The sequence below is a fragment of the Myxocyprinus asiaticus genome, chromosome 29 (assembly GCF_019703515.2).
Source record: "Myxocyprinus asiaticus isolate MX2 ecotype Aquarium Trade chromosome 29, UBuf_Myxa_2, whole genome shotgun sequence".
NCBI lineage: Eukaryota > Metazoa > Chordata > Actinopteri > Cypriniformes > Catostomidae > Myxocyprinus > Myxocyprinus asiaticus.
The window spans coordinates 11,812,121-11,839,042 of NC_059372.1; the positions used below are offsets into that span (position 1 = coordinate 11,812,121).

Genomic DNA, 26,922 nt, shown 5'->3' on the forward strand with positions numbered 1-26,922 from the left:
ATATAGTTCTCTGCGTCTCAATTCCTCTTAAGTATTTCAGTGTGTTGGGCGTGTTTTTGCGTGTTGCTCGCTTTGCATTTCTCAGTACATGATCCTGCTTCCCTGCACTGAAAGCTCCCAGATTTAGCTTTGTCTCGTATAGAAGGGATAGTTCACCCAAAAATGAAAATTATGTCATTATTTACTCACTCTCATGCTGTTCCAACCCGTACAACTTTCTTCTGTGGAACACAACTGGAGATGTTAGGCAGTATGTTAATCTCGGTCAGCATTTACTTTCATTGTATGGAAAAAAGATGCAATGGATTTCAAACAACATGAGGATAAGTAAATGATCAAAGAACTTTCATTTTTAAGGTGAACTATCCCTTTAAGACACCATATCACCATGTTGGGTGAACAGACTGCTTTGTTGTGCATGCAGCCAGTGTGGCAGACGGGCCGAAGATCGGCCAGGTTTTTTGGAGCGGTGTGATTGATAGACTGACTGGCAAGGCCCCCCTCTCGGAGCAGTGCCTGATGGGCAAGGACACACAGCCCTACTGCCTGCCAGCTTCCTGATGAAGGGAACCAGCCATGGCTCTTTCTCTCTCTCTCTCTGTCTCTTATTGCCCACAATTTCCTGCCATCACCCAGATCCTCCTCACATGTTGTTGTCATCGTAAAACCTCATACAACACAATCACATTTCCTTCCTCTCCACTGCATCATGGTCTCTTTCTGCTGGATGTACTCTCTCTGATTGCATTCTTTATCTTATTGCAAGTTGTTTTCAACATTTGTAAATTCAGATTTTGCAGAAATGGTAAAAACAATCTTTATTTGAAGGAAACAATGCTTAACCTACCCTACCCGTCAAACGTCTGGACACACTTTTCAATTTATGTTTTTATGATCGTAAAAACATTTTGATTTAAAAGCTCAAGTTTAAGTGCATGAAATTAGTTTTTTGGACAAATATAAACTGTGCTAGAGTATAAATTTCTTGAAAAATTATTACAATATTTTTTTAAGTGGATGAGTTCGACAAAATAGTAAAGTGCCAGATTGATCTTAATGTCAGTTCGGCATCAGTAGGTGGTCAAAGTTATTCAGGTGAAATCTGTCTATGCCAAAAACGTGCTGTACAGCGAGGTGTTTTTAGTTGTGCATGATAAAATACAGTCAACAATAATGCATATTTTATTAACCATACAACCTAACCCAAACTACAACCCTAAACCGAACCATCAGTGGAGTTTTAGAGTGAAAATGCAACATCCAAATAGTGCTCATCATTGATTAAGCAAACGCAATTACTCTGGTTTACTCTTGTGTTTTTGAGGCTACTGATGCAACATTCTATCAGTAGCACCACAGGAAAAGGAACACACATTTTCACTGATGCAAAAATGTCTGATGGGATATGGTGCTTGTTAGTAACTCGGCAGAATGGGGTTGATGTCAGGGGTAACGTAAAATTCAGTAGCAACATGTCAAGTTTCTGTGTACTCATAAACATTGAATAGGGGTGTTTCTCAATTCTAAGAATGCAAAGAATGGACTTGTGTTCTAGTGGAGACTGGTCTTGTCAAGCCACCTTGGAAGAACGAACTCGGGAAGGACAGGAGGACGTAGAACTATTGTGAGATTTGAGAGGTGCTGCGATCTTCCTGTTGCGCAATTAACCATCACAGCACATTTGAAGGCAGTGAGAGAACTACTGGCATTATCACACCAGTGACAGCATTATTATCATCACACCAGTGAGGTTTTGCAGGACTAGTAACACGTTAAAAGAATAAAGTCTGTAAACACTCATTTCCTTCATGTGTTTATTACTATATTAAAATGATGCCCAACAAAACAACAAATGTTGACAGAGTATAACGACTCTCTCAAGCCGTCAGACTTTCGTGAGCTTACAGCGGGAAACTGTTGAGGTAAAACCACTGATATATCAGTGGATAAAACACAACGATAAATGTCCTTCGTCTGCCACCGTAGTACTGGATTCTTGCACACAAGTCACCATCCGATGCATCCTCGATATTCGGCCTGATCAAGAACAACCTGGGTAATTTTAGGCATTCTCGGTACTTGCATTCTTGAATATTGGAATTGAACTTTGGCAAGTGGATGATGACATCGAACGAGTCCACGAGACCGTAAGAACACAAAAGAACGCACATTGAGAAACAGCTTAGGTGTGTGCAAACTTTGACTGGTAGTGTACTTGCCAATTTATTTAAAAACAATTCAGCTCCTTGATTTTTTTGTAACACTCAAGTTACAATTAAAGTGTCAGTTAAGCAACCTCCTACAGTTTTTAAGCCACTTTTAAATACTCTCTGCACCATGATAGAGTACAAAAGAGGAGGTAAGTAATGGAGTTGAGAGGTGTGTGTGCTTTCATTTAAGGTGCTGAGCAGTAGCAGTTGCTGTCAACAGCTGTCTGAGAGCTCAATACCTGAGCTCCCCCTCCTTTTTTCCCCTTTTTTCTACTTGTGTCTAAAGCCCTCCCCCTCATGTGCTCCATCACGGGCCAGTGAAAAAGGAGGAGTTCTTCCTGTTGCAGTAAGGCTCTTTCTGAAAGGAAGCCCTGTGATAAAACTGGGATGCCATCCAAGACATGGCTCCGAGGAAAAGAGGGAAAGATAGAGCAGAAAAACTTATATATCCTCCAGACTGGACACTACAAGCAAATCCACAAGGAATTTTCACCTTCATGTCATAACCAGCACACAGGCATGAATACACACACGAACACATATGCATGCACATGAGCCAAGAGTCATTGGCAGATGAAATGCAGATAGTTATCATTCTCATATAGTTATCCTCATGGAGCTGGTCAAGAATAGGTCTTCTGCAGGTCAGCACTTTCACATAACATGAGCAGAAAGGCAGCAGGTGGGAACAGATTCTTATCAAAGTCTTAAACTAATTTTACTCTCAGAAACAGCTATGTGGATTCAACCATGGCTTTCTCCATTAAAACATATTATAAACCACATTTAATGCATGTTTTGATGAAGATGAGCCAGCATTTGGCTCTGAATGACCCCCTATCAGTGTAATACTTGCCCGTCAATGGACGCAGAGGGTCAATTGTCCATACATCAGTCCTCCTTTCTGGATTACAGGCAAAAACAAACAACTACAGGTAATTAGCCTTCCCTCCAACCATGACCAACTCAGATACTGGTCTCTCCGTTACCACCAAATTGGGTTTTTCTGCTGATCTACACTCCTAAAACTCAGGGGGGAGCTGTGGAGTAGTGGTTAATGCTCAGTGCTGGTAACCGTAAATTTGCTGGTTTGAGCAATACAAGGAGAAATCCATGAGCGTCCATTGTGAAACTCCATTGATATTTCATTCATTGTGCCCTTGAGCAAGGCATTTAACCTTGGGATGCTCTAGGGGGGGTTTTCCTTAAAATAAATGCACTATACAATAAGTTACTTTGGGCAAAATTGTCTACTAAATGACTCAATTAAAAATAAAGGTTTCAAATAGAACCAAAAAATGGTTTTACAGCCTAAAGCCAACGGGAAACCTTTAGAAGTTCAACAAACAACTTTATTTCTCTAGTTCTTTAGAAAATAATCTATAGCCGCTTTTCTACCATCGGGCTGAACAGTTCTGAGCATGGTGAGTAATGGTTGCAGTAGCATTTTCACTTGAGAGCTGTTCGATACAGTGCGATTACAAACCATTCCCAGCCCTGGATTTCTCAGCATGGTTAGCTAACCATACTCAACTATGCTGTTCGAATGCCTTAAGTACATGGTGACTCACGATTGGACACTTGCTCAGTCAGTCCATTCGAATTCTGATTTCGCTGCACAGTGGAAAAAGAAACTGTAACCGTGTCAACAAACCAGGATCAGTATGGAATGCCACGGTTCCACAATAAGAAACATTCAGTCCGATGATGGAAAAGCGGCTTGTGTAACCCAGAACCTATAGTGGAATAATTCCATAATTTCCAAAGAACAAAATAGCCAACTCAAAAATCCTTTAGAGTGGAACCCTAACAGAACAACTGAAGAACATTTATGTACTTTTTGTACAGACAAAAAGGTTTATTCTAGCCCCAAACACAGCTCATTTAGCAAAATGGTTTTACTAAATAGGCTTTTATTGCACAATTTAACTGGTAGGACTCTATCCAAACTAGGCAGTAAGGGGTAATCAGAACACAAAGACGGGGAATTAAGGTTTTCTGGCGCATTCATCCAAATTTTCAACTCCACTGCATCTCCAGCATCCCTACCAGGCTTCATCTGTGCTGTCAGCCCATGAGTGAGAGTGTCTCCTCCAATTCCTCTCCACTCCAATGGCTGGATGCCTCCTCCATGGATACAGCTATTGATCACTGGAAAAGCCAACAGGCAGTGAGACAGCCTCATCTAACAATTATGTTTGATCTTCTGCTCCTCACAGACTTCCTCACCATCTGTTTAGCTGTATGTGCTCACCTGCTTCAAGATAGGGAGCTTGTCTGAAGTGTCTCTCTGCTCAGTACTTGGGCAGAGGAACTCCTTCTTTGGCCCTTATTGCTTCCTTCCCCAAACAATAGAAACCACAAAAGAAGCAGCCGCAGAACTAGAAAGGTTCACACCTTAATCTTGCAAATATCTGTCAGAGTAAAGAGCAGGTCTGTTTGACTTGCTCTGGTCTCATCCCATTGTCCTGATCACCACACATCATGTAACTTTGTTGTGCATTAGCTGATTGGAATTGGATTTGACCAAGCCTTTGTCTAGCTGTGGTTGACTGTAGTAATTGCACGAGTACTACACTAAACTTTGCTTTGCAAAAGGAGAGGATACAACATTGCTGTGGCTTCCTGTTGTCTTTGTGATTTGTGGTTAAGGCAAGTAGTGGTTGTGGGTTTCTGGTGTATATATACTGAGCATTTCACTATCAGTCCAACAACCTGGCATAATTCCGTTCTCTCTAATGGCACATGAGTGAGTCTGTGAGAAACTTCTGCTTTTACTATAGGGGAAATTACAATATGATGTGTGCTTACGTGAGTGGAATATTTCACTTTAGCGTGGCAGCACGCCTTCAGAGACTGCCCAAGATGTTAGAGTGTGGACTGGCATGCTTCGTAGGAACAAAAGAGCAATACCACATGCAATCGGATGTCTTCATATAACTGCAGAGATCGACAAAAAGATCACAGCTGTGACCTTCAAAGAAGTTACCTTGAGAGGCAAATCCATCTTTGAGTTTCCCAAAATACGTTGTTTTATTTTGAGCCAACACAGCTTTTCTAAATGGAGCGTAGACCATCCGAGACACAGACCTGTCTACCAGACAGTCCCTGCTCATACTGTATTAAAGGCTGTGCTTCAGACGGCAGATGATCGTTTAAAAAGATGGATGTGTGGGGGTAAAGTACAGATGGTCGGCCCTAACAAGGATCCTCGGGCTCTTGTATCCATTCATCTTTCATGGCTGATTTAGGATTCACTTTTCCCACCTCCATCTGTACGTACACATAAAAAAAACCTGAGAACCCATCATACAGCAGGAAGTTTTTCGCTTACCAGCGCTACAATATCTGTGGCATAAAATCATTAAAATGATCAGTGTGAAAGTATTCTCACTACCTCAGTAGGTGTTACAGCAATAATGTCCATATCTTCTCAATATCAGTAAGCATTGAGGTAACATTCAATATTGAAACTTGTATAGGAGGCAATCTCAATATTTGCAAGAGAGCATTATACCTGAACCAATGTCTTCCAACCTGATCTCATGACAAGTCGTAACAATAATTAGTACGAGATGGCGAAATCATAAGAAATTGTGCGAGTTGGCTTTTACTCCCATAGAGAAAAATAAACGAACCAAAGAACAATAATATTAGGATTTTTCCTTAGTTTATGCCCTAACCCAAACCTTAAACCAAACCATTGAGTTATAGTAGGACTATGTGTCTTCTAAGAAGCATAACCCCATAAACAGTGCTATTAGCCAAATTAGATCCTCATTTTTGATAAAATGAATGATTGATCGACTGCTGGTTTCCACTGCAGAGTAGGGCGGCTTGTGCTATATTTCAGCTCACCTCTCCACAAAACAGTGAGCCCTAGCAACGATGGAGCCAAGCTGTCAGTCAACAACACACTAGTAACAGAACTTCTCCCCTCACACTGAGCTCACACATGGCTTCAGACTGACACAGATCCTGCCAATGCCTCGCCTCCAGAGACAATCTGCCAACCAGGCACTGCAGCTCTCAGTAAACAACCACTAAATCACTGGATAAAAAGGGAGGTGATGGCCAAACTATGACAGCCATTGAGCCTTACCCAGAGTTTAAAACCCATGATGCTTGGCCTTGTTTGTGTCTCTCAGAGACCCATGAAAGTGAGCAGGAATGACAGCTAATTAGCAACACTTCCTGAATAGAACTTGGGCAAATATGGAAGGGCCAATGAGTTTGTCCTGCTTGCATCTCTATATGGTCCTGAAATCTTCAACAAGGTGTAAGGAATTCGCCCTAATATTATTAACCACACAGAATTGGCGGACAAGCCCTTGCAGCCAAACGGATGTTTTGGTTTGATCAATAACACTGTCTGAACATTTTGCAGTCAGTCTAAAATTCAGGTGTCTTTCTTATTTGCAGTTCTTTGACCACGATAAACTCTCCTTACAGCAGCAAATGGATTCTAGCAGCACACTTTGAAATCTTATTTGCAGCGTCAGGTCTCCTCTCCTGGGTTTGCCTTTAACCTTAAACAGGGTTCAACAGCCATAAAAACACAGCTACTGTTCTACCTTTAAATCATAGTAATACTCTACACCCTATAAATAATTAACAGATGCCGATATGCAAGTGAATGCTTTATCCAATGCTTTCCTGGTGATACTTAACCCCAAATCAATACATAAAAAAGTACAGTTGAAGTCAGAAGTTTACATACACTTAGGTTGAAGTCATTAAAACTAATTTTTTAACCACTCCACAGATTTCATATAAGCAAACTATAGTTTTGGGAAGTCTTTTAGGACATCTACTCTGTGCATGGCACAAGTAATTTTTCCAACAATTGTTTACAGACAGATTGTTTCACTTTTAATAGACTATATCAGAATTCCAGTGGGCCAGAAGTTTACATACACTAAGTTACCTGTGTCTTTAAGCAGCTTGGATAATTCCAGAAAATTATGTCAAGCCTTTAGGTAATTAGCCAATAGCTTCTGATAGGCTAATTGGCTAATTGGAGTCAATTGGAGGTTTACCTCTGGATATATTTTGAGGCCTACCTTCAAACTCAGTGCCTCTTTGCTTGACATCATGGGGAAAATAAAAAAAATAAAAAAAATCAGCCAAGACCTCAGAAAAAAAATTGTGGACCTCCACAAGTCTGGTTCATCCTTGGGAGCAATTTCCAAATGCCTGAAGGTACCATGTTCATCTGTACAAACAATAGTATGCAAGTATAAACACCATGAGACCATGTAGCCATCATATCGCTCAGGAAGGAGACGCATTCTGTCTCCTAGAGATGAACGTAGTTTGGTCGAAAAGTGCAAATCAATCCCAGAACAACAGCAAAGGACCTTGTGAAGATGCTGGAGGAAACAGGTAAACAAGTATCTATATCCACAGTAAAACGAGTCCTATATCAACATAATCTGAAAGGCTGCTCAGCAATGAAGAAGCCAGACTACAGTTTGCAAGATCTTCCTTTTTGGATAAATGTCCTCTGGTCTGATGAAACAAAAATTTAACTGTTTGGCTATAATGACCATCGTTATGTTTGGAAGAAAAAGGGTGAGGCTTTCAAGAAGAACACCATCCCAAACATGAAGCATGGGGGAGGCAGCATCATGTTGTGTGGGTGCTTTGCTGCAGGAGGGTTTGGTGCACTTCACAAAATAGATGGCATCATGAGGAAGGACAATTATGTGGATACATTGAAGCAACATCTCAAGACATCAGCCAGGAAGTTAAAGCTTGGTCACAAATGGGTCTTCCAAATGGACAATGACCCCAAGCATACCTCCAAATTTGTGGTAAAATAGCTTAAGGTCAACAAAGTCAAGGTACTGGAGTTGCCATGAAAAAGCCCTGACCTCAATCCTGAGTTTAAACATATTTGGCTAAGGTGTATGTAAACTTCTGACTTCAACTGTATATTTTGCGTAAAGATATTTAAACCTACATGTAGTACAATTCATATTTTTTGCATTGTGACATTATTATCAGGACACTTAAAATAAGCACATTTTACCCTCCCACCCCACCCCCAATTATCATTACCGTAACGCATCCTGACCTTTTACTTATACTATTCCCATTATTTTAAATTATGATTCTTATTACTGTAACAGCCATTTTCTTCTGTATTACAGGTAAAAAGATGCTGTTGTACATCAACTTTTTTTTTTATCATTAAAATCAGTCAAAATGAAAGGCAGTACCAAGGGAGTACTACTATGATGTATAAATACTTTACAATTTAATCAGTATGTCTTTTTTTCACATTGTGGTAATGAAAATATCATAATGTGGTATCTTTTGTGCATTGCGGTAATAAGAATTTGGGGTTAAAATGTGCATAACTGTTAAAAATAATGCTACAAAGGCCATTTTCTGGACAGGATTTGTGAGAATCACCCAGATACTGGAATGACAGCACAGACAAATCTCTGACATCTGAAATATCATGGTTTAGAAAACACTATTATATTTGTACAAGACAAATAATAGTTATTCCAGGACAAAGTCATACATTCCGAGAAGCCACTATAAATATCTACACTATATAAAGTCACATAAATAAACAACATGCAGGCAATTTTAAGGACATTACAACACCACCATGGATTGCAAAAACACATCAGAGGTGATACTCCTTATCTCAAAGCTGAGAAGGGGCACATTAATGCTTGTTGGTTTAAATGCCCCTGAAACAATTGGTACAGGATTGAAAAACACAAGTTCAGTAAATAAGGGCACTTATCACATGCTCTGTAGAAACGTTATTTATGGCTTTTTTAATACCAACATCCGAATATCTCTACAGTTGGACAAGGATATGATTAGGCCACATTTTCCCATTTCCTCCCATATACAAACACACACAAACACACACACATGCACACACAACCATCAAATCAACCAAGTATCTTTTTTTATTCTCCTGCCTCCTCCGGCACTCTAATCTTTTAATTGAATCTTTTGCAATTATAATGAAATAATTGAAGACTTCCATAAAAATAATTTAATAAAATGAGAGAGGCTGCGTGTGACAACGGACACAGGAAGCCCTCATTTCCACATCTTTCACGCACAGCTCTGTTTCAGAGAGCTTATCAGACTCTGATGTGGACAGCACACTTTGCAGAAAACAATAGCATGTTTGTATGAGCTCGAGAGATCAGGAGAGGTAGACAATCCAAGATTTACCCATGAACTTAAAAAATCCTTCTTTATAAGAGAGCTAGACCAAAAGATTACCATCCGATACTAAATAAATACTCAATATTTTGTAAATTAAATTTCTCAAGAAAACATTTCTAACAAAACGGTGTGTGAAATTTAAAAGGATAGTTCACCCAAAAATTTTAATTCTCATCCTTGACTCAGCCTCATGTTGTTCCAAACCTGTATGACTTTCTTTATTCAATGAAACACAAAAGGGTTAGGCAGAATGTTAGGCTCAGTCACCACTGAGACTAACAAAAGGATTTCAACATGAAACAACATGTGGATGAGTAAATGACAATTTTAATTTTTGAGTAACTATCCCTTTAAGAGATAAAATGATTATTAGCAACATCTTAGCACATAAAAAAAGAGAAACTCGGAACAGAAACGTGATGTTATCTTTCTAACTTTTAAATTACTAAATCGCCTGTGCACTTCCTTTCAATGTATGGCTCAATACAGCCCTGGTGTCTCTCTTCAAAGTCTTACACAATAAAAAAAAAAGCTCTTTCACTGCTCTTTCCTTTCAGAGATGGAACATGAGCAGCACACAATGTCATAAGAGTCAACATTAGCCCGTGCATAGCGTCTCCTTAACCTCTGACATTGAATAAAAAAAACCTCCAAAGGTCTTGAACTGAAGAACATAAAAACAGGAAAGACTGGCCACACTGATAGTGGCTTGAGATTCTCTTGCTGGGGGGGGGGGGGGGGCTTCAGTGGAAATGAAAGTGAAGCCCCTATATTGTCAGCTTGGTTTACTGTGTGGTTCAGGTTTCCACAGACACCATTACCAAATAACAGAGAGGCACAGTGAAAGAAATCTAAATGCTATCCACCACTTAAAACATCTGAGTCCCATTTTAAGAAATATTTAAGAGAACAAAAGGGCTGAATCTGGTGTAGCCATGGTGCAGAGGTTAGCAAACATGCCCCAGCCATGATAAAGGAATAGTTCACCCAAAAACAAAAATTCTGTCATAAATTTGCTCCCAATTTGGAATGCCCAATTCCCACTACTTAGAGGTTACTCATCTCAATCCGGGTGGCGGAGGACAAGTCTCAGTTGCCTCTGCTTCTGAGACCGCCAATCCACGCATCTTATCACGTGGCTCGTTGTGCATGACACCGTGGAGACTCCACATGTGGAGACTCATGCTACTCTCTGTGATCCATGCACAACTTACCACACACCCCATTGAGAGCGAGAACCACTAATCACGACCACAAGGAGGTTACCCCATGTGACTCTACACTCCCAAGCAACTAGGCCAATTTGGCTGCTTAGGAGACTTGGCTGGAGTCACTCAGCACACCCTGGATTTGAACTTGCAACTCCAGGGGTGGTAGTCAGGGTCAATACTCACTGAGCTATCCAGGCCCCTAAATTCTGCCATCATTTACTCACCCCCATATGATGTTCTCTCTTTAATGGAACACAAAAGGAGATGCTAGGCAAAATGTTAACCTCAGTCAGCTTTACTTTCATTGTATGGGAAAATGCAGCGTCAACATTCCTTGAAATTTCTCCTCTTGCATTCCATGTAAGAAAATAAGTAATAATAGGTTTGGGACAACTAGAGGGTAAGTAAATGATCAAAGAAGTTTCAATTTTGGGTGAACTAACCCTTTAAATAGGATTATTCCGGGTTCAAACCAAGTTAAGCTCAGTCAACAGCATTTGTGTCATTATGTTGGTTACCACAAAACATAATGTGGGTTACAGTACGTTACTTACTGTAAACTTACAATGAAAGTGAATGGGGCCAGTCCATAAATGTTAAACTATACTTTGTTAGCCACAAGATATAAACATTATACGCAGTGTGATAAAAACGCTTACCAACTTTTTCTGTGTCCTGTAGTTATATCCTATATTACAACTTCTTTGCCATGACGATATAACAGCAGTAAACCCTAAAATCGATTTTGGCACACTAAGATCATGTAGAACAGAGATTTTTATCACACTAAAATCATATCAACACATACAGAGTTACCCCTTTAGGCTATATTTTTGACAAAGTGTGTATTTGAATGTTTATGGACAGGCCCCATTCATTTCCACTGTAAGTACCTTACTACAACCGCAATTTTTACTTTTTTCTTTTAAATAATCAAGAAACGAGTTGAAATAATTTTTTGTGTCGATTGAGCTTAACTGTTGAACCTGGAACGTTCCTTTAAGCCAGGGTGCTCATGCGAGCAATGCAGGTTCCCCAATAGCAACAATTTGGTGAGACAACACAATTTATGGCTGTAGTGAATGAATATGCGTCCATTGAATGGCCCATGGAGTTTACCCACCTGCCTCTAATGAGATATCAATTCATCTGTTTGAAGAGGACAATGAGGAGACACTGCTCGGAGTGTGGAATCTCACGGTCCTGCGGTTGGATAGGCCGGCCTTGTTTACAGAAGTTACTGGGCACAGAGGGCTGTAACCATACACCGCTCTTCCCTGAGGGCAGCGGGATATGTACGATTGCCTCTCTATCTCACCCGTTTCCTGGAACCAGGAAGGAACGGAACTCGAGAAGCCGCGGTGCATCGGAGGGCTCGTTTTCCAACATGGTTCCTGAGTGTGTGCTTGTGTGGCGTTGGTGAGACATGACTGATTAAATAAACAGATTTCATCTTGTTATCGTCAGGGCCCTGGCTGAGGAGAAGAGGCATTATGGACCCCCCCCCCCCCGTCCCCTCCCCTCTAAGTCAAGCTTAGACAGGACATCTGTCTTCATTAAAGAGAACCCAGTGTGGCTGACAGCCACTGAAACGTTGGTGTCTTCACGATTAATGAAGACGGATGACTCGCCCTCAGAGGCCAAGAAGAGGGAACAAAAAGCAGAAGGTTTGACAAATACAAATGGAAAAAAGTGTCGTGCATTATGGAAAAAGGTTGAGACCGTGAGGCTCAGAAAGGCTAACGGCAATGTTTACTGAACTGGATGCTTTTCTCAGGCCACATCAGCACTAATTTGTTTTTGTGTGAAAACTCCGTCTTCAGTTTCCTATGTCATCGTTTTCAAAGGTATGCAGTTATGGAGAGCATTTTTGAAAGTTCTCAGTTTTCGAAGACTTTCGAATGACAACAACACTCTAGTGTGGATGAGATGTATAAACATAGCGAAATTTTTTCAAACGAAAACGTTTTAGTGTGGACGTGGTGTCTGAGTTTCAGTGTACATTTGACCACTCCATGTAAATAGAAGTTTCCCAACGTCATTGTTTTCAAAAGTATGCAGTAATGGAGAGCGTTTTCCAGTAAAGATGAGAGCATGGGCAGACTTGGGAAGAGAAATCGGCCCTGAATTTTACATAGAAACTGGCCCAAAAGTTGTTGTGCTGTGGGGGGTGTCGCTGTCCTTTTCAACCAGTCGCGGCCTGTACAGCATAATGCGGCAGCCCGTTTCAGCTTATTGTTGCACGTTCGTCACCGTTCAGCCCCGTTTCACGGTCAGCCCACCGGGAAAAGTCCCGGTTCTCCCTATGGCCAGTCCACCCCTGGATGAGAGGCGTAAACGTAGCAAAACCAAACGAAAATGTATTCGTGTGGAAATAGGCCTAAAATACATCACATGCACTCTCTCACAAACATTGTCTAGTTCCCCTTGTCGCCTATAAAAATGGACACCAGTTTTGGATGTGTCAAAGCAGGATTGTTTTCAGAGCCAAAGGCTATCTACAGTCTGGAACAGGGGAAGGAAAAATAAAATTATTGCAACGTTGAGAAAAAATTTAGCTCTCCAACTTTCAAACTTACTTTCCCAGATTTGACTAAATCCTGAACGTTCACACTTAATAACTTATGCCATTTTTTAACAATGTACGTAACTCTTTATGTCTGTCTTACTAAGTTTCCCACGTTTCCAAATTTGAGTGTTCTATCTGTGACACATACTTAAAAAATGTCCCTCCTGTTTTTTTCCACACACTTTTATGCTTGTTTGATGCTGTTGTGTGGGCTGAGCCTTGGTCAGGCATGCCGGGATACCAGAGCTGTCAGGCACAATTGTGAAGTGAAGAAGACAAATGCAATCTGCATGACTGAAATTATAGCACAGTGTCAGGTTCCCCCCAGCCACCCACCCACCTCTCTCTCTCTCTCTCTCTCTCTCTCTCTCTCTCTCTGTCTGTTTCTCAAACACACTCTCTCTTTCATCTCTCACTCTCGCATTACTTCCTTTCTGTTTAACTTTTCATCAACATACAAGGTCAAAAATCAGGTTACCCACACTGTTGGTGAAACCAGACTCTCTTTGCGACAATCATGGAAAACAATCAAGTCAAACAGCACTCTCTCTATCGCAGTCTCTTTCTCATCTCTAACATACACAAACACAGTATGATGGATACACAGAAGCAGCTTAAGTGCTCCAACTTATGGTTAGTTTGGCACGAAGGGTCCTTTTCCTGCAGTCCTGTTTAGTTAGTGGCATGACAGAGTGACAGATAGATAGAGATGCAAACACTTACAACGTACGCTAGCCGTCCCCGTCCAAGCGAAAGGATCCAGTCCGGCATAGAAGGGGCTCACCTTCCGAAGCATGCACGCACCCCGGTTGGTGACATCATAGAGTTGGCGGGGACCCATGCCCAGTGCCTCCATACAGTCGAACATAGTGCGTCCCTGTCACCCACCCACCTCCAAATAAAAGTGATCCTGATCAGTCACCTACTTCCCCTCTGTCCCGTTCCCTATTAGATTCTGTACTGGCTCATGTCACACTGCAAAAAAAACAAAACAATAACAACACCAGCAGCTACGACAGCACTAAATCCCTCACTGGAATTCCTGTACTCGGGATATGTGTGCCGCTTGATCCTGCTGTTTTGCTCTTGTAAGCGTTTCCTCTCTATGTTTTTCCCTCCGTCCTACTGTCGCTCTATCACACTGCTTGATTCTCTTTCCCTCACTGTCTGAACTGCGCCGCTGGTTGCTGGCTGGCAAGACTGCGTCTCTGTACTCGGGGTGAGCTTCTCCTAGCGTGCTGTAACAGACCTAAATAACAGCCCCACAGAGCACTCGCGGCTCTCAGACACACTGGAGCGAACCAACTGTCTCAGCCCTGCGCACACAGAGGGGGGTGGAGAGAGTGATGGGGGGGGGGGGGTGAGAGAGGGTGTAGAGAAAGAGTGAGGGCCACAGGGAGGGGCCACCATGTTTGTGTGTGTGTGTTTGTATGTAAACTTGCCAGGCCTGATCTGGTTAAAGGACAAACTTTTATTTTATTCTTGCTGGCCTCTTTTTGTCTCTTTTGTGATTCATATTTCAGCATTGCACTACACACAAACACTCACTCTTTCTCTCTCTGTGACTCTGCACCTCCCCCTTTCCCTGCAGTACATATGAGAACCCCCCCTTCATCCCAACCCGACCCTCAGCCCCGTCTCTAATCATAACCACATTAAAGTCCACAGAGCAGTGAGCAAGAGAGAGGAGAGGGAGAGAGATTGAGAGAGAGAGAGAGAGAGAGAGAGAGAGAGCATTGTGCAAGCAGCAGATGCCTGGGCAAAATTCTCTCCTTTGTCTCCACAAAAACAGAGTAAATGACTGATGGCCACTGCTGTCTCTACCTCATTAAGTATGTGGCGAATATTCAAACCCCCTTTTGGCCCTCACAGAGCCTTTTAAAAGAGGAACTTTTATTCAGTTTGCAGGGAGAATCCAAACACTAGAGGACGCCAGGCAGGAGACCAACAGGAAAATGAACGCGGAATGGAATGTCATGGCTTGCCTTCAGACTCGCGATGTAGAAATGATGAATTTGAGTGCCTTCCCATGGGACTTAGTCAGGGTAGATGACATATTTAATTTGACGCAAAGGAAAATGAGGCTGTGAGGGATGGGAGTACAGTCTGCTCAATGTGATTGTTCAGCTGACGAAATTTTGATTAGAAAGACATCCTAAACTTTTAAAACGTTTAAAAGTTTGATTTCAGTCGGACTAAAATGAAAAAATGTATGTAAATGCTTCAGTCTGACTGAAATCGTACCAGTATGTTATTTGCGAAGTTGGACTATCGGATAATTCCGATTGTTGCTCGGCTTCATCCACCTTGTATACATGTTTATCAGACCACAACTGGCCTCTGTGTTTGATTATGTTCGATTGCCCCAAAAGACAAAAGTCATGTGTGATGTGTATTTAACACTTCCTAAACTGATGGCCTTAACTTCAAATATTAAATTACATAGGGGGCCTGGGTAGCTCAGTGGTAAAGACACTGGCTACCACCCCTGGAGTTCGCTAGTTCGCTGGTTCGAATTCGTGATCGCTATAATGTGGTTTGTGCTCGGTGGGGTGCATGGTAAGTTGAGCGTGGATGCCGCGGTGGGTGGTGTGAATCCTCCACATGCGCTATGTCTCCGTGGCAACGCGCTCAACAAGCCACGTGATAAGATGCGCGGGTTGATGATCTCAGATGTGGAGGCAACTGGGATTTGTCCTCTGCCACCTGGACTGAGGCAAATCACTACGTGACCACGAGGACTTAAAAGCACATTGGCAATTGGCCATTCCAAATTGGGGAAAAAAAATCACAAAAAAAAAAATATATTCAATTACATGTCATGTATAATTAGAGAAACGTGCAAGGAACTCAGTCTCCAAATGTAAAAAGCCTTTATTTTAATGGGCCAAATACATTTAAAATCATCGCATATCAGTAAACAAACTGCCTTCATCGGGGCATTCAAGAAACAAAACAAGTGTTTTTCTTTTTTCTTTTCTTCTTTTTTTTGCATCATGTATTCTTAGACAGATAAATAAAGACTTTAGCTCGACTAGGCAAAACTCAGCTGTGGTGCAATTATAAGTGGGTGATTCTCAAGAAACCTTTCAAGTAAATGTCCAGGTCATATTTAACCACAAATCAATAAAAAAAAATTTGTTAAAAAAGAAAGAAATTTTATTTTGCAACAAAATAAGAAGCCTACATTCAGGACCATTATGATTTTTTGCATTGTGACATTATTTTCAGGACACTTAAGCACATTTTACACACCAATTCTTATTACAACAACACGTCCAGACATTGAACTTTTACTATTATTGTTGTTTTCAATAATAATTATTATCGTAACACAGTTATGTTTTTACTGTATCCCAGTAAAAAGATGCGACTGTGCAATTATTTCTTTTTTTAGGAATGCACCTATATGGACATTTTGGTCAATACCGAAAACTGATAATTCATTATATTTCTAGGCTGATAGCCGATATATTTGCAGATAAATCTAAATCTGGACAAAAATCATCATTCTGTGTGCCTGATTACTAAAACAAAAGGCTCAGCTTGTCAAGCCACGTCCAGAGCACTTTAAATGAAATTAAACATGTAAAGTGGGTAATTGCCTTTATTTTAAAACAGCTTCAAATGCAGAAAACAAGGAACCTGCAAGAAAATCTAAATCATTTTTTCCAATAATCATTTACCAAATGTAGCTTACTTTGAACCAGTTAAATAAAGGAACTAATAATTTATTCCTATAGCCAACTTTCTTTTATTTAAAAAAAGTCTATTGACTCAATTACATAATTAATATGATGAGTGAGCTACTTTTATTAATACAGTGCATTGCACTTAATTCACACCTGTCAAAAGACCACAACAAGGGATGAAAACAAGTCTCAAGGAATAAAGAAACAAAATGCATGTGTGGAGCATCCAGTATGATCTTGTGAAAATGAAAGCCAATACCAATAGAGAAATTGGACCAGAACATTTTCTTGAGGTTTCATGAGCAGTGCCACATTAAGGTACTCCAGGGCCCTGGGGATTACAGTTTTGCTGGGTGGGGGGGGACATTGTTACTCTATGACCATGCACTACACGGACGGGTGGCGGATGTAGAGACTGGGCCCCAACCCCCGGGGAGTTGGGCTTAAACCCAGGTTACTAGTGCATTAATGGGACCCTGTTAATAAGAATCCCCTAACTGTGCATGTTAACGTACTGATTGACTCAACCAATGACGTTGAGCTTAGGGCAGGACTATGTGTTTCTCCAACCAATGGCAGGTGAAGGGAGTGTTTAGTAAACCTGTTTAAAACCTGTTACATTATTACATTATTTTTGCAATTCAGTTTGGAGACAATAGTGGCATAGACATTACACAACTGACCTTTAAGACAGTCCTTTTTCTATATTACTATCCCTCAAAGCCATCTATTCATTTGTTGTGTAATCTACTCTAACTAAGGTTTATTGGGCTTGCAATACAAGTTAGATTGTACCAAGTGGCTCACAAATAACCAGCTAATTCAACATGGTCCTCTTGCCAGTCACCTACACAACCCTAGTTGCCCACTTACATTCCAGCCCCAAAATACACCCTCGACCTCCAACAAAACTACTACATACATATACCTCCACCACACACGGGCAATCAGGACTTCATGACCTGGAAAAAAAGCCCTATGAAATTAATAGCTCTGCCAGTGTCAGTGCCAATGGCTTTCAATGAGTGAACAGCTGGGGAGTGGATGGAGCCATACCAGGGTTCAAGTCAAGCAAACAGCTGAACACAATGCCAGGAGCAACAGAGGTGCCTGCGCCTCGTCCTTGCCTCATCCATCTTCACTCCCTTCCCCACCCCCGTCAGCTTGCTGGTAGTGGTACGACCCAGCCGCCTAAGAAAAGACACCATTTCCTGTCAATCTGCGCTGCTGGTTGGGTTTTCTATAAACACATACTACCCTCCCTTCCAAATACACCCGCAATCATTCTGCTTTTCATTTTCCAAAACCCCCTGTTCTTTTTCACACTTGTGAAGAAACAAAGAATCCTTCTCTGTGCACGTCAGGGCATGCGCTGAAAATGGTTTTCATTAGGCTGTTTATTGATCTTGTGGCTCTTGACTTTGTTATGGTTCTCATTTATTTTCTTTAGGTGACCCTCATAGACACAGAGAGGAAGAGAGAGAGAGTGAGAGAGAAAAAGAAGGAGAGGGAGAGGAGAAAATGAGTGGGGGAGACTCAGAGAGAGCACTTTAATAGCCCTTTTGTTTGAGCAGACAGTAAAGTACATCAATTGTGACGCTGAGGTTCTTCATGTAATCGTTTTGTCATAAAGGAAGAGAGTGACAAAAGAACAAACAAAAGAAGAGATCAAAAAGTACAATGGTGGAAGAAGGAAGCTGTGAAGTCTAATAAAACCTACTCTTTATGCCAAGGTGAAGGCTCAAAACTTAAAAGTCCCTCACTATCCATGTATCTTTAAAATGATTTTAAAGGTAACAATATCTGGCTTTATTTGATAAATTATTATTATTATTATTATTATTATTATTGATCCTGATCAACAAAGACTTTTCCTTTAGTTCCTAAAAACACTTTTTGTCAGCGCTTTCCTCTACCTTTTCCGCAATTATGACTTCTGCTATAGCTTTTAAACTTCTCTGGCTCCTGTAAAATAAGTTGCATTTTTGCTCACTTGTTAGTCACTTTGCATAAAAGTGCCTGCTAAATAATTACATTTAAATGTAAATGCAATGTAAATGTCATCTTGCCTGACATACTGTCTTTTAGAAACAGAGAATATCTCTTAAAGTGACTAACTCTGCAGTTTCTTCTCTCCTGCTGAAAATCTTTTGTTAGAAACTGTTCTGTGTAGTCTGAGGGTGAAAAAAAAAGAGTTGACTTGGACATTTAATCCAACTTCATAGTGCTGACCCAAGTTCCTCCCTCCTCCCTCCCGTCCACAGCCGAGGAGGTTGAACTCCAGAAGAAATCCCCACTGGGCCACTAACTTTCCCCCAACTTATCCTGCTCTCCCTCCCTCTCTTTTTCTCTCTCTCTGGAGTTCAAGCTATTCTCAATCACTCTCTACCACCTCTGTTTAACTCCCTCTTTATCCCTCCTTTTCCTTCTGTTTTCAAAGTCATAGTCAACCAACTCTGCTTCGGTTTTTAAACCACCACAGAGGAACAGTTTTGTTTTCTCTCAATCTTAAGGGCCTGAGCAGATACTTCTATCTCTCTGTCTCTCTCTCTCATTATGCCCTCCTTCTCATTTGACAAAACTCTGATGACGAGCTGCACGAGCTGCACGAGATGAGCCGATCTCAGGCGATGAGTCACCTGGTTGAGAATCAGGCTTAATTGCTGCATGACTAACTGATGTGGACCTCTGATAACAGACACAACACATTAAATATGTTAGCCAGGACTCCCAATACTGTTCTGACCATGTGTGACCCCATAGGAAAGAAAAAACACAAATGAGATCTCTTTAATATCTCAAATGTTATTCCTAAACAATTTACACTACCAACTTCTTATGAATGTGCTATCTTTGTTTATATCGCTGGTGTTTGACAGGAAATGGACTATATAATAGGAATTAAATTGCACTTGACCCAGCCCATTAGCGCTTTGCGCATGCAATTTCGCCAAACCCACTTGCACCAAGACTTAGGGTATACTTGCACGAAATTACCAAACCTTCATGGCCATGCCAATTGACTGCATGTATGACTTATGGCACAGCTTTGCGCTTAGTGCTAGTACTCTTAAAATAGGGCCCATATTGTTTCGACTTGTGGCTGTGTATTTTAATGTTTATGAACTGGCCCCATTTACTCTATACTAAGTGCCTAACTGTAACCACTTTTTTTTTTAATAAACGAGGGACAAGTCAAAATAATTTTTTGTGATAATCAACATTATGCCACAAATGCTGTTGATTGAGCTTGTGTTGAACTTGGAACATTCTTTTAATATGCTGAGAGATCTATAAGAACAATAACCATTTGTAGGTTGATTTCCCTGGAACATATCACTCTGTTTGTTTGGTTGTTTGACCAGCCCGACACAGCAAACTTGGCTTAGCCAATGGCACGAGTTTGGGATGAGACTATCTGTTTGATAGACCAATGGTAGATGGGGAAAGTGTTTGGGAAATGCATTTGAAAACACTTAATATTTTTGCAATCAGCTTGGTGATGCTAGTGGTGCAGAAATGCACACACTTCAGCTTTAATTAATGTCACAAGTCTGCAATCAAAATTCATTTTGAGATTTCAGTATGAACTCAAACATCAGAGTCTTCCAAGACCGAATTTTCTGAGCTATGCTCTCAACATTCATTTTATGGCTCCATTCTCTTTAAGTACAATGGTCTCATTTGTGTCTATTTTTATTTCTCCATAGGACTTTGAGTAGAAACATCTGAGATACTAAAGTTGATACTAAAAAAAGCATAATTGAAAACTCCATTATGTCTCATGAGCTATGAAAGAGCAAATGAAAAGCACCCTCTGAGCAATTAAAGTTCCCCTGGGGATGGAAATGTTCATAAGAAAGACAGATTTTTTTTTTTTTTGTGTACTGTGTTAAACAGCTCAGGACATTTGTCGAGGCTAAGCATGACAAACACTTGTGTGTATGTGCATGTGGATGCGTCGAGACAGACTGCGAGTGTTGACAGAGACACAGAACACCACTTCATTTCAGCTCCGTCGGCACACACGCCTCAGATTACCAAAACAAGTCCTTGCAGCTGCATCAGTGAACACTCAAACATTGACACAAACACATCCCATTCAAACACACATTTTGTGTGTTTTATTCACGAAACACAAACCTTCGGCACACACAAAGCACTTTACATCACTTCATCTCAACAACATATCCAAAGCAAAAGTATGCATGTTTAAACACACTGACAAATTCCAGAGTTCCCTGCGTATGCGGCTCACATAACCAACCATGGTGTTAAATGTGCACTCTGCATTTTTTTTTATATGTTGCACTGGGTGATATGGCAGTCTTCTTGGACTTGTATTTACACCTAGTGGCATGGCTGCAGCATCAGGCAAAAGCAGTTGTTTTTGGTTACTGATGCCATTGCAGAAAGGCACTATTCGCAGTCAGCTACGATTACATGAATATTCCAGGTTCAATACAAGATAAGCTGCTCAACCGACAGCATTTGTGGCATAATGTTGATTACTAAAAAAAATAAAAATAAATAAATACCCCTGTACAGTACTTGGCACTGTTCAACAAACATATTTTATACATATTTACCTTTCAGGATTCAGCTGTGAATGCATGGGATTCATATATTAAACGCAGTTAAGGGATTTATTTACCTAATTTGGCATAATTGTTTCATTACGTTCTTTCCATGTTTTTGATTAATTTAGAATCTGTGTTTTTTGTACAAGTGAGATGAGTTAAGAGTGCTGCTGCATTAATATATGTCCTGTGTCTTTATATTTGCACATTTTGCTTCGAGTATACTCCAAACAAACTCCTGAACCCAGCTTCTCTTTTTTCAAATGTCTGGATAATATAACACAAGGTACAGGGATATAAATACACGTGGAATATGTTCATTAAGTAAAAAAGGTATAGTATAAAATATGACCGGATTCATGTTTGTAGTACAAAGTGTTCATGAACTACAACTATTTAGTTTTAAGTATATCATTTTCAGGTGTGTAAACACATCAGCATCTGCATGTCCGTAAAAAAAAACCTTTGGATTGTTGGCAACAATTGTTTGGACCTGGTGTTAATAGCGCCATAGGAATCCAATGTTCCTATTCAAAAGCTTGTTTGGAACAATCATTAGCACAAAAATTTCTGGCTTGGTGTGAATAGGCCTGTGGTGCACAAAAAGAGATCTTAGGCATAATGTCAGCCTCAGTCACCATTTACTGTCATTGCATCTTTTTTCCATACAATAAAAGTGTGACTGAGGCTAACATTCTGCCTAACATCTCCTTTTGTGATCCACAGAAGAAAGAAAGCTATCTGGGTTTGGAACAACATGTGGGTGAGTAAATGATGACAGAATGTTCATTTTTGGGTGAACTATCCCTTTAAAACCTGTTCCAAACTCACATCTCCGAGAGTTATTGCTCGGACATTCATCATTGCGTCCACCTCGAGCTCTATCATACACATGTTCGGCTCTGAAAAGACATGTAATCTCATCCTGACATCTAACTCGTCCACACAATACATCTCCTTAAGAGTTTGGAAGTGTCACTCGAAGAAGACCAGAGGGGAGAACAGAGCGAGAAGACAGGCTGTTCCAGTCCTCGACCTGGCCTCCTCGTGTTTTGTACCACACAAAAAAGAAACAGTGAAACTTTTCACAATTTTATCGAACTTGGCCATCTTTCAAACAAGAGATCTATCTCTGTGCCTCTCTTTCTCCCTCACTTTGCATGCCAGTGTTCCTGCTTTCTTAGTATTCTCATGACTTTTGACATGAGTTATTCAAAACTGGAATGCACATGTTGTGAATTTATGATTTTGACTGGTGAAAAGTTATCCACTCCTCCCCCTCATTTTGAGGCCACACCCAATTGGACAAGTCCATTTGGAAACCTCTCCCCTACACGGTCGCCATGGCAGAATCCTCATACTGCACGTGCCCAGTCCTGCCTGTTAGAAACCTTGAAGCTCCGCCTCTTCTCAACGCTAGCCTCTTTATCTTCATCTGTCATCATATTAAAATGCCAGTACACTCTTTACCTCTAAATACCGGCCCACTCGCTCACTCACACTCTCTTCCTCGTTTCGTCTTCTTGACACACTGTCTCTCACCTCTGCTATAGCCTGTCTCCATGGAATGGAGGGATCAAGGAAGGAAATCCATATAGGCACAGAGGAGTATAGAATGGGTATAGGGGAGAAAAGTAATCCAGCGGATTTTAGGGATGGAGCCAATAGAGCTGAGTTTCCATTTGTGAACAATTTGCAAAATTCTCAAACTGAGCTCTTAATGACCTGGCAGAGAGAGGCCACTACTGACTCTGTCTACCACTCGGACTGCGGTTACGCCAACTCTCAGAAAAAAACAGACAAGTGTGGGAGTCAGCTGTGGCCAAAATATTAACAAAGACTTTATGATTTCCCATTTACACAAAGGGCTAAAACCGTGCATTGCATATGTAATTACATCAATACAGGCACCAGACTGGAGAGTTTCAGCCAAAACAATCCAGCATCAGTGATGGCCAACAAAGCACTGAAACGTTCTGTAAACAGTTTGATGTATATAATCCTTGGTTTTCCAAGTTTCTCATCCAAAATTTTTTTGGTGAAAAAAACTGGTGGGTCGTGAGACTCGTGACCCAAAAATGGGTTCCAGGTCTGTTTTAATGTGGTCACGGACAGCGGGAAAAAACAATTCTAAATGCAAATAATAAAATACAACAAACCATTTAATCATGCATCATTTGGTTAGCAAAACAGATGGGCTTATCAACATTTAAAAGGGCTGAGAAAATGTTTCCTGTATCTTTTGTTGTTGACGTCAAAGGCTGTGCATCCAATCAAACACTATGGTACTTTGGTGCAAATTTTTCTGTTGTTTGGTAGAAGCTAGCCAAATTATGTAGATGCCGACATGAACAAGTTAAACAAAACTATGCAATGTCAAGGAAAATGGGACTCAGACTACAGTAAACAAAGATTCACTTGCAATGTGAATAAACATGGTGTGCTTAAGCTGGTTTGCTGGTCTTAGCTGGTTTAAGATGTTCTAGCTGGACTAACAGCTTGGCCAAGCAGGTATTTAGCTGGTTTAGCTGGTCATCCAGGTGGTCTCCCAGACTGACCAGCTGACAAGTGCCCAAAACCCATCTAAAACCAGAAAATCTGACCAGCCTTACCAAGATAAGAGACTTGCCAAGACCAGCAAACCAGCTTTGGCTTGTTTAAGAGTTTTTTGCCATGAATTATTGGCTGCCAAGAGGTTTGCCAAAGAAATTCAATTTTGTATGATGAACAATTTTGATACTGTGTTAGGTCACCACTTGATGTCCAATGTAAAATCTGGGTCCTGAAGTGAAACCAGTTGAGAACCACTGAGCTACAAGATAAAGTCATATCTGATGAATCCCTATCACCCATCATGGTGACTTCATTTGTTTCGTGCTGAACCACTTAGTCAAATCATTAAACAACGTAGACAATGGATTTGCAAATGCACTGGGAGACTACTGAGGTCCACAGATAACTGATTCATCCACCAGAACTTCTATATTTGTTTACAGCAGAAGGTTGAGTAAGTACTGATGCTAAGGAGTGAGGAAGGAGAGGAACCTGGCAGAAAAGCAGAGGTGGAGATGAAAGATGGTGGAATCTTTGAGGAAATAGAGAAGTGCTCAGGCACACCCATTGCTTGCTTGTTAATTTTATCCCTCTTGCACACAGACTCATGCAAGTTTCGGAGGAGTGCCAACACTTAGACGGGAAACTTTTGCTGTAAATAAATAATCAGACACAATGTAGCACTTGTGCTCCGGCCTTTTAAAGCTGAAGTGAGTAGTTTCTGCGGCAACAGCGTCACCAAACAAAATTGCAAAAATATGCTCCGCCCTAAAAGCATGTCATTGGTTGAGTCAATGTGGCTGTGTTGGGCTGGAGGGGTTACTTTAACAAATAGGAATGTTTTGATGGTGCTATAGAGCCACAGTGTTAAACTTTAAGGCAAAATCAACTTCACATCAGCTTTAATGACACATACCCACTACTTTCTTCTTTTTTATTTAAAAAAGAAGATTCTTTCATCTATGTGCAATCAGTGCTCACCATACAATGTTTCATTTTGACATCTCCCAGGCCTTTTAAATCACAGTTTGTCATACTCATGTACGTCAGCAAATATGGTCTCAATTACATAACCATGCACATATAAACTTTTAAACAGCGCCGTACGGGGTCTCGAGTTGGTAGGGTGTGCATACTTTTATGCAATTTTTTTGTGTGGGTAACACTTTACAATTAGGTTCTATTTGTTAATGCTTAAGGTATCATGAACAAATAATGAACAATAACTTTTCACAGCATTTATTAATCTTGGTTAATGTTTATTTATTAAAAAACATATATTGTTCATTGTTAGTTCATAGTTAGCTCATAATAAATTAGGGTCATTGACATATGCATTTGTCCAAGGTGATAAGATTAAAAATCTTAAAAAAAAAAATAAATAAAAAAAAAACACATGTCAGGTTCATAGAAAAGTAATTTATGAGTCCATGTTGGTTTCAATTTTTTTTTTTTTTTTGAAAAACATTCATTGCATTTTCTACAAAAAACTGATTTAATGATTTTAAAAATGGGGTGTAACCATTAAGTAAAATGTATTCAAATATTTTGCTTGCACCTTTAAACCAGAGAGTTTCCACTATGTAATCATGAATAAAAAAAAATTCAAACATATTTTTCAAGGTGGAAAATATTTGTACAAATATCGTGAATTTTTTTGAGTCAAGAATATCAAGAAGTTTTGACCTGAACGAAATGTGCCATTTTTATGAGATATGAAAAAATAATTACTTTTTAAAAAAAAAAAACATACACACAGTCATGAGGGTCTAAAGGGGTCCTCTTTATTGTGTGTTTTTGTGTTTGTTTGTTTTTTGTCACATGACAACATGTTGGTTACAGCAGATGACTTTGATTTGGTACAGAAATGTTTTTCAAATATTAATCATATTTTAAAATAAAATTGTTTCACTAATTTTATAAAGAAATAATAATAAAAGATTATTCTGCACCACTTATGCCAACATTTCTTTTTTCAAGAATATCAACTTTTAATGAGATTTTGATATTTTTTTTTACTGTCTCCGGACGGTTACACCATATGACAATTTTTACTTTAACCTTGTACAACCCTGCATACAAATACATTGTATTTTGGCTTTGCTATACACAACACATAACTTAAATTCATTTAAACCGACTGATCTCAGTTCAGGAGACTCTGTGCTCTCAGTAAAGGGTTAAACATTCAACACACGGAGTCATGTGACAAAACAACATTGCGCAGATAACAGTAGACTTTGTCTATTGTTTGTATATTAAAAACTTACTTTGACTGTTTACTGAGGTTTTAGTTGATGTGTTGTAATTCACATCACCAGAACGTATTGCTGGTCGGGGGGTTGAATAATTGTGATTGCAACTGTAAAAACGTATTAAGGTTTCTTACCAGATGTAGTTTTACTGGCATTTCTGGCACTCAATAGGTATTTGAGTGATTTTGAGAACAAAGAGTTCAGTTTACCCAAATTTTTACATAAGAAAGAACACATTTTCACAAATGTCATGTCAAAAATATTCAACCCCCAAAGTCATTTCAAAATCATTTGTGGAGCATCCTTTATCCTTAATAACAGCAAATAAATGTTTCAGGTAAGTGTTCTCAGGCTTCGGACACCTCTCTATTAGAATTTTTACACATTTCTCATGAGCAAAAGCTTCCAGCTCATTGATATTCTTTGGTTTCTGTGCTGCCACTGCTTCCTTGAAATCCCAACAAAGGTTTGCAATGGGATTTTAATGATGGACTGAAAGGGCCATTTAAGGACATTCCACGACCTATCCCTGAACCAGATTTTGGAAAACTTGGATGTATCCTTAGTGTTATTGTCTTGCTGGAAAGTTACTGTCTTGGGTGAGGTGAATCATTTTGATTGCAATTGTACACTGAAACTGGATTCA

General features: G+C 40.1%; 1 protein-coding gene across 4 annotated transcripts in view; it reads right to left on the reverse strand.

Moving 5' to 3' along the window:
• The window catches only part of LOC127420108 (retinoic acid receptor gamma-A), a 65,356-nt gene that overhangs the window by 15,730 nt on the left and 22,704 nt on the right, over positions 1-26,922 (reverse strand). Inside the window, exon 1 of one of the 4 annotated variants that reach the window (XM_051662108.1) lies at positions 13,920-14,502. The exons of the other annotated variants lie outside the window; for them this stretch is intronic. Coding sequence (XP_051518068.1) covers positions 13,920-14,064 — 145 coding nt within the window. The 5' untranslated portion in view covers positions 14,065-14,502. Of the gene's footprint in view, positions 1-13,919; positions 14,503-26,922 lie in introns of those variants that run through there. 4 annotated transcript variants of the gene reach the window in all.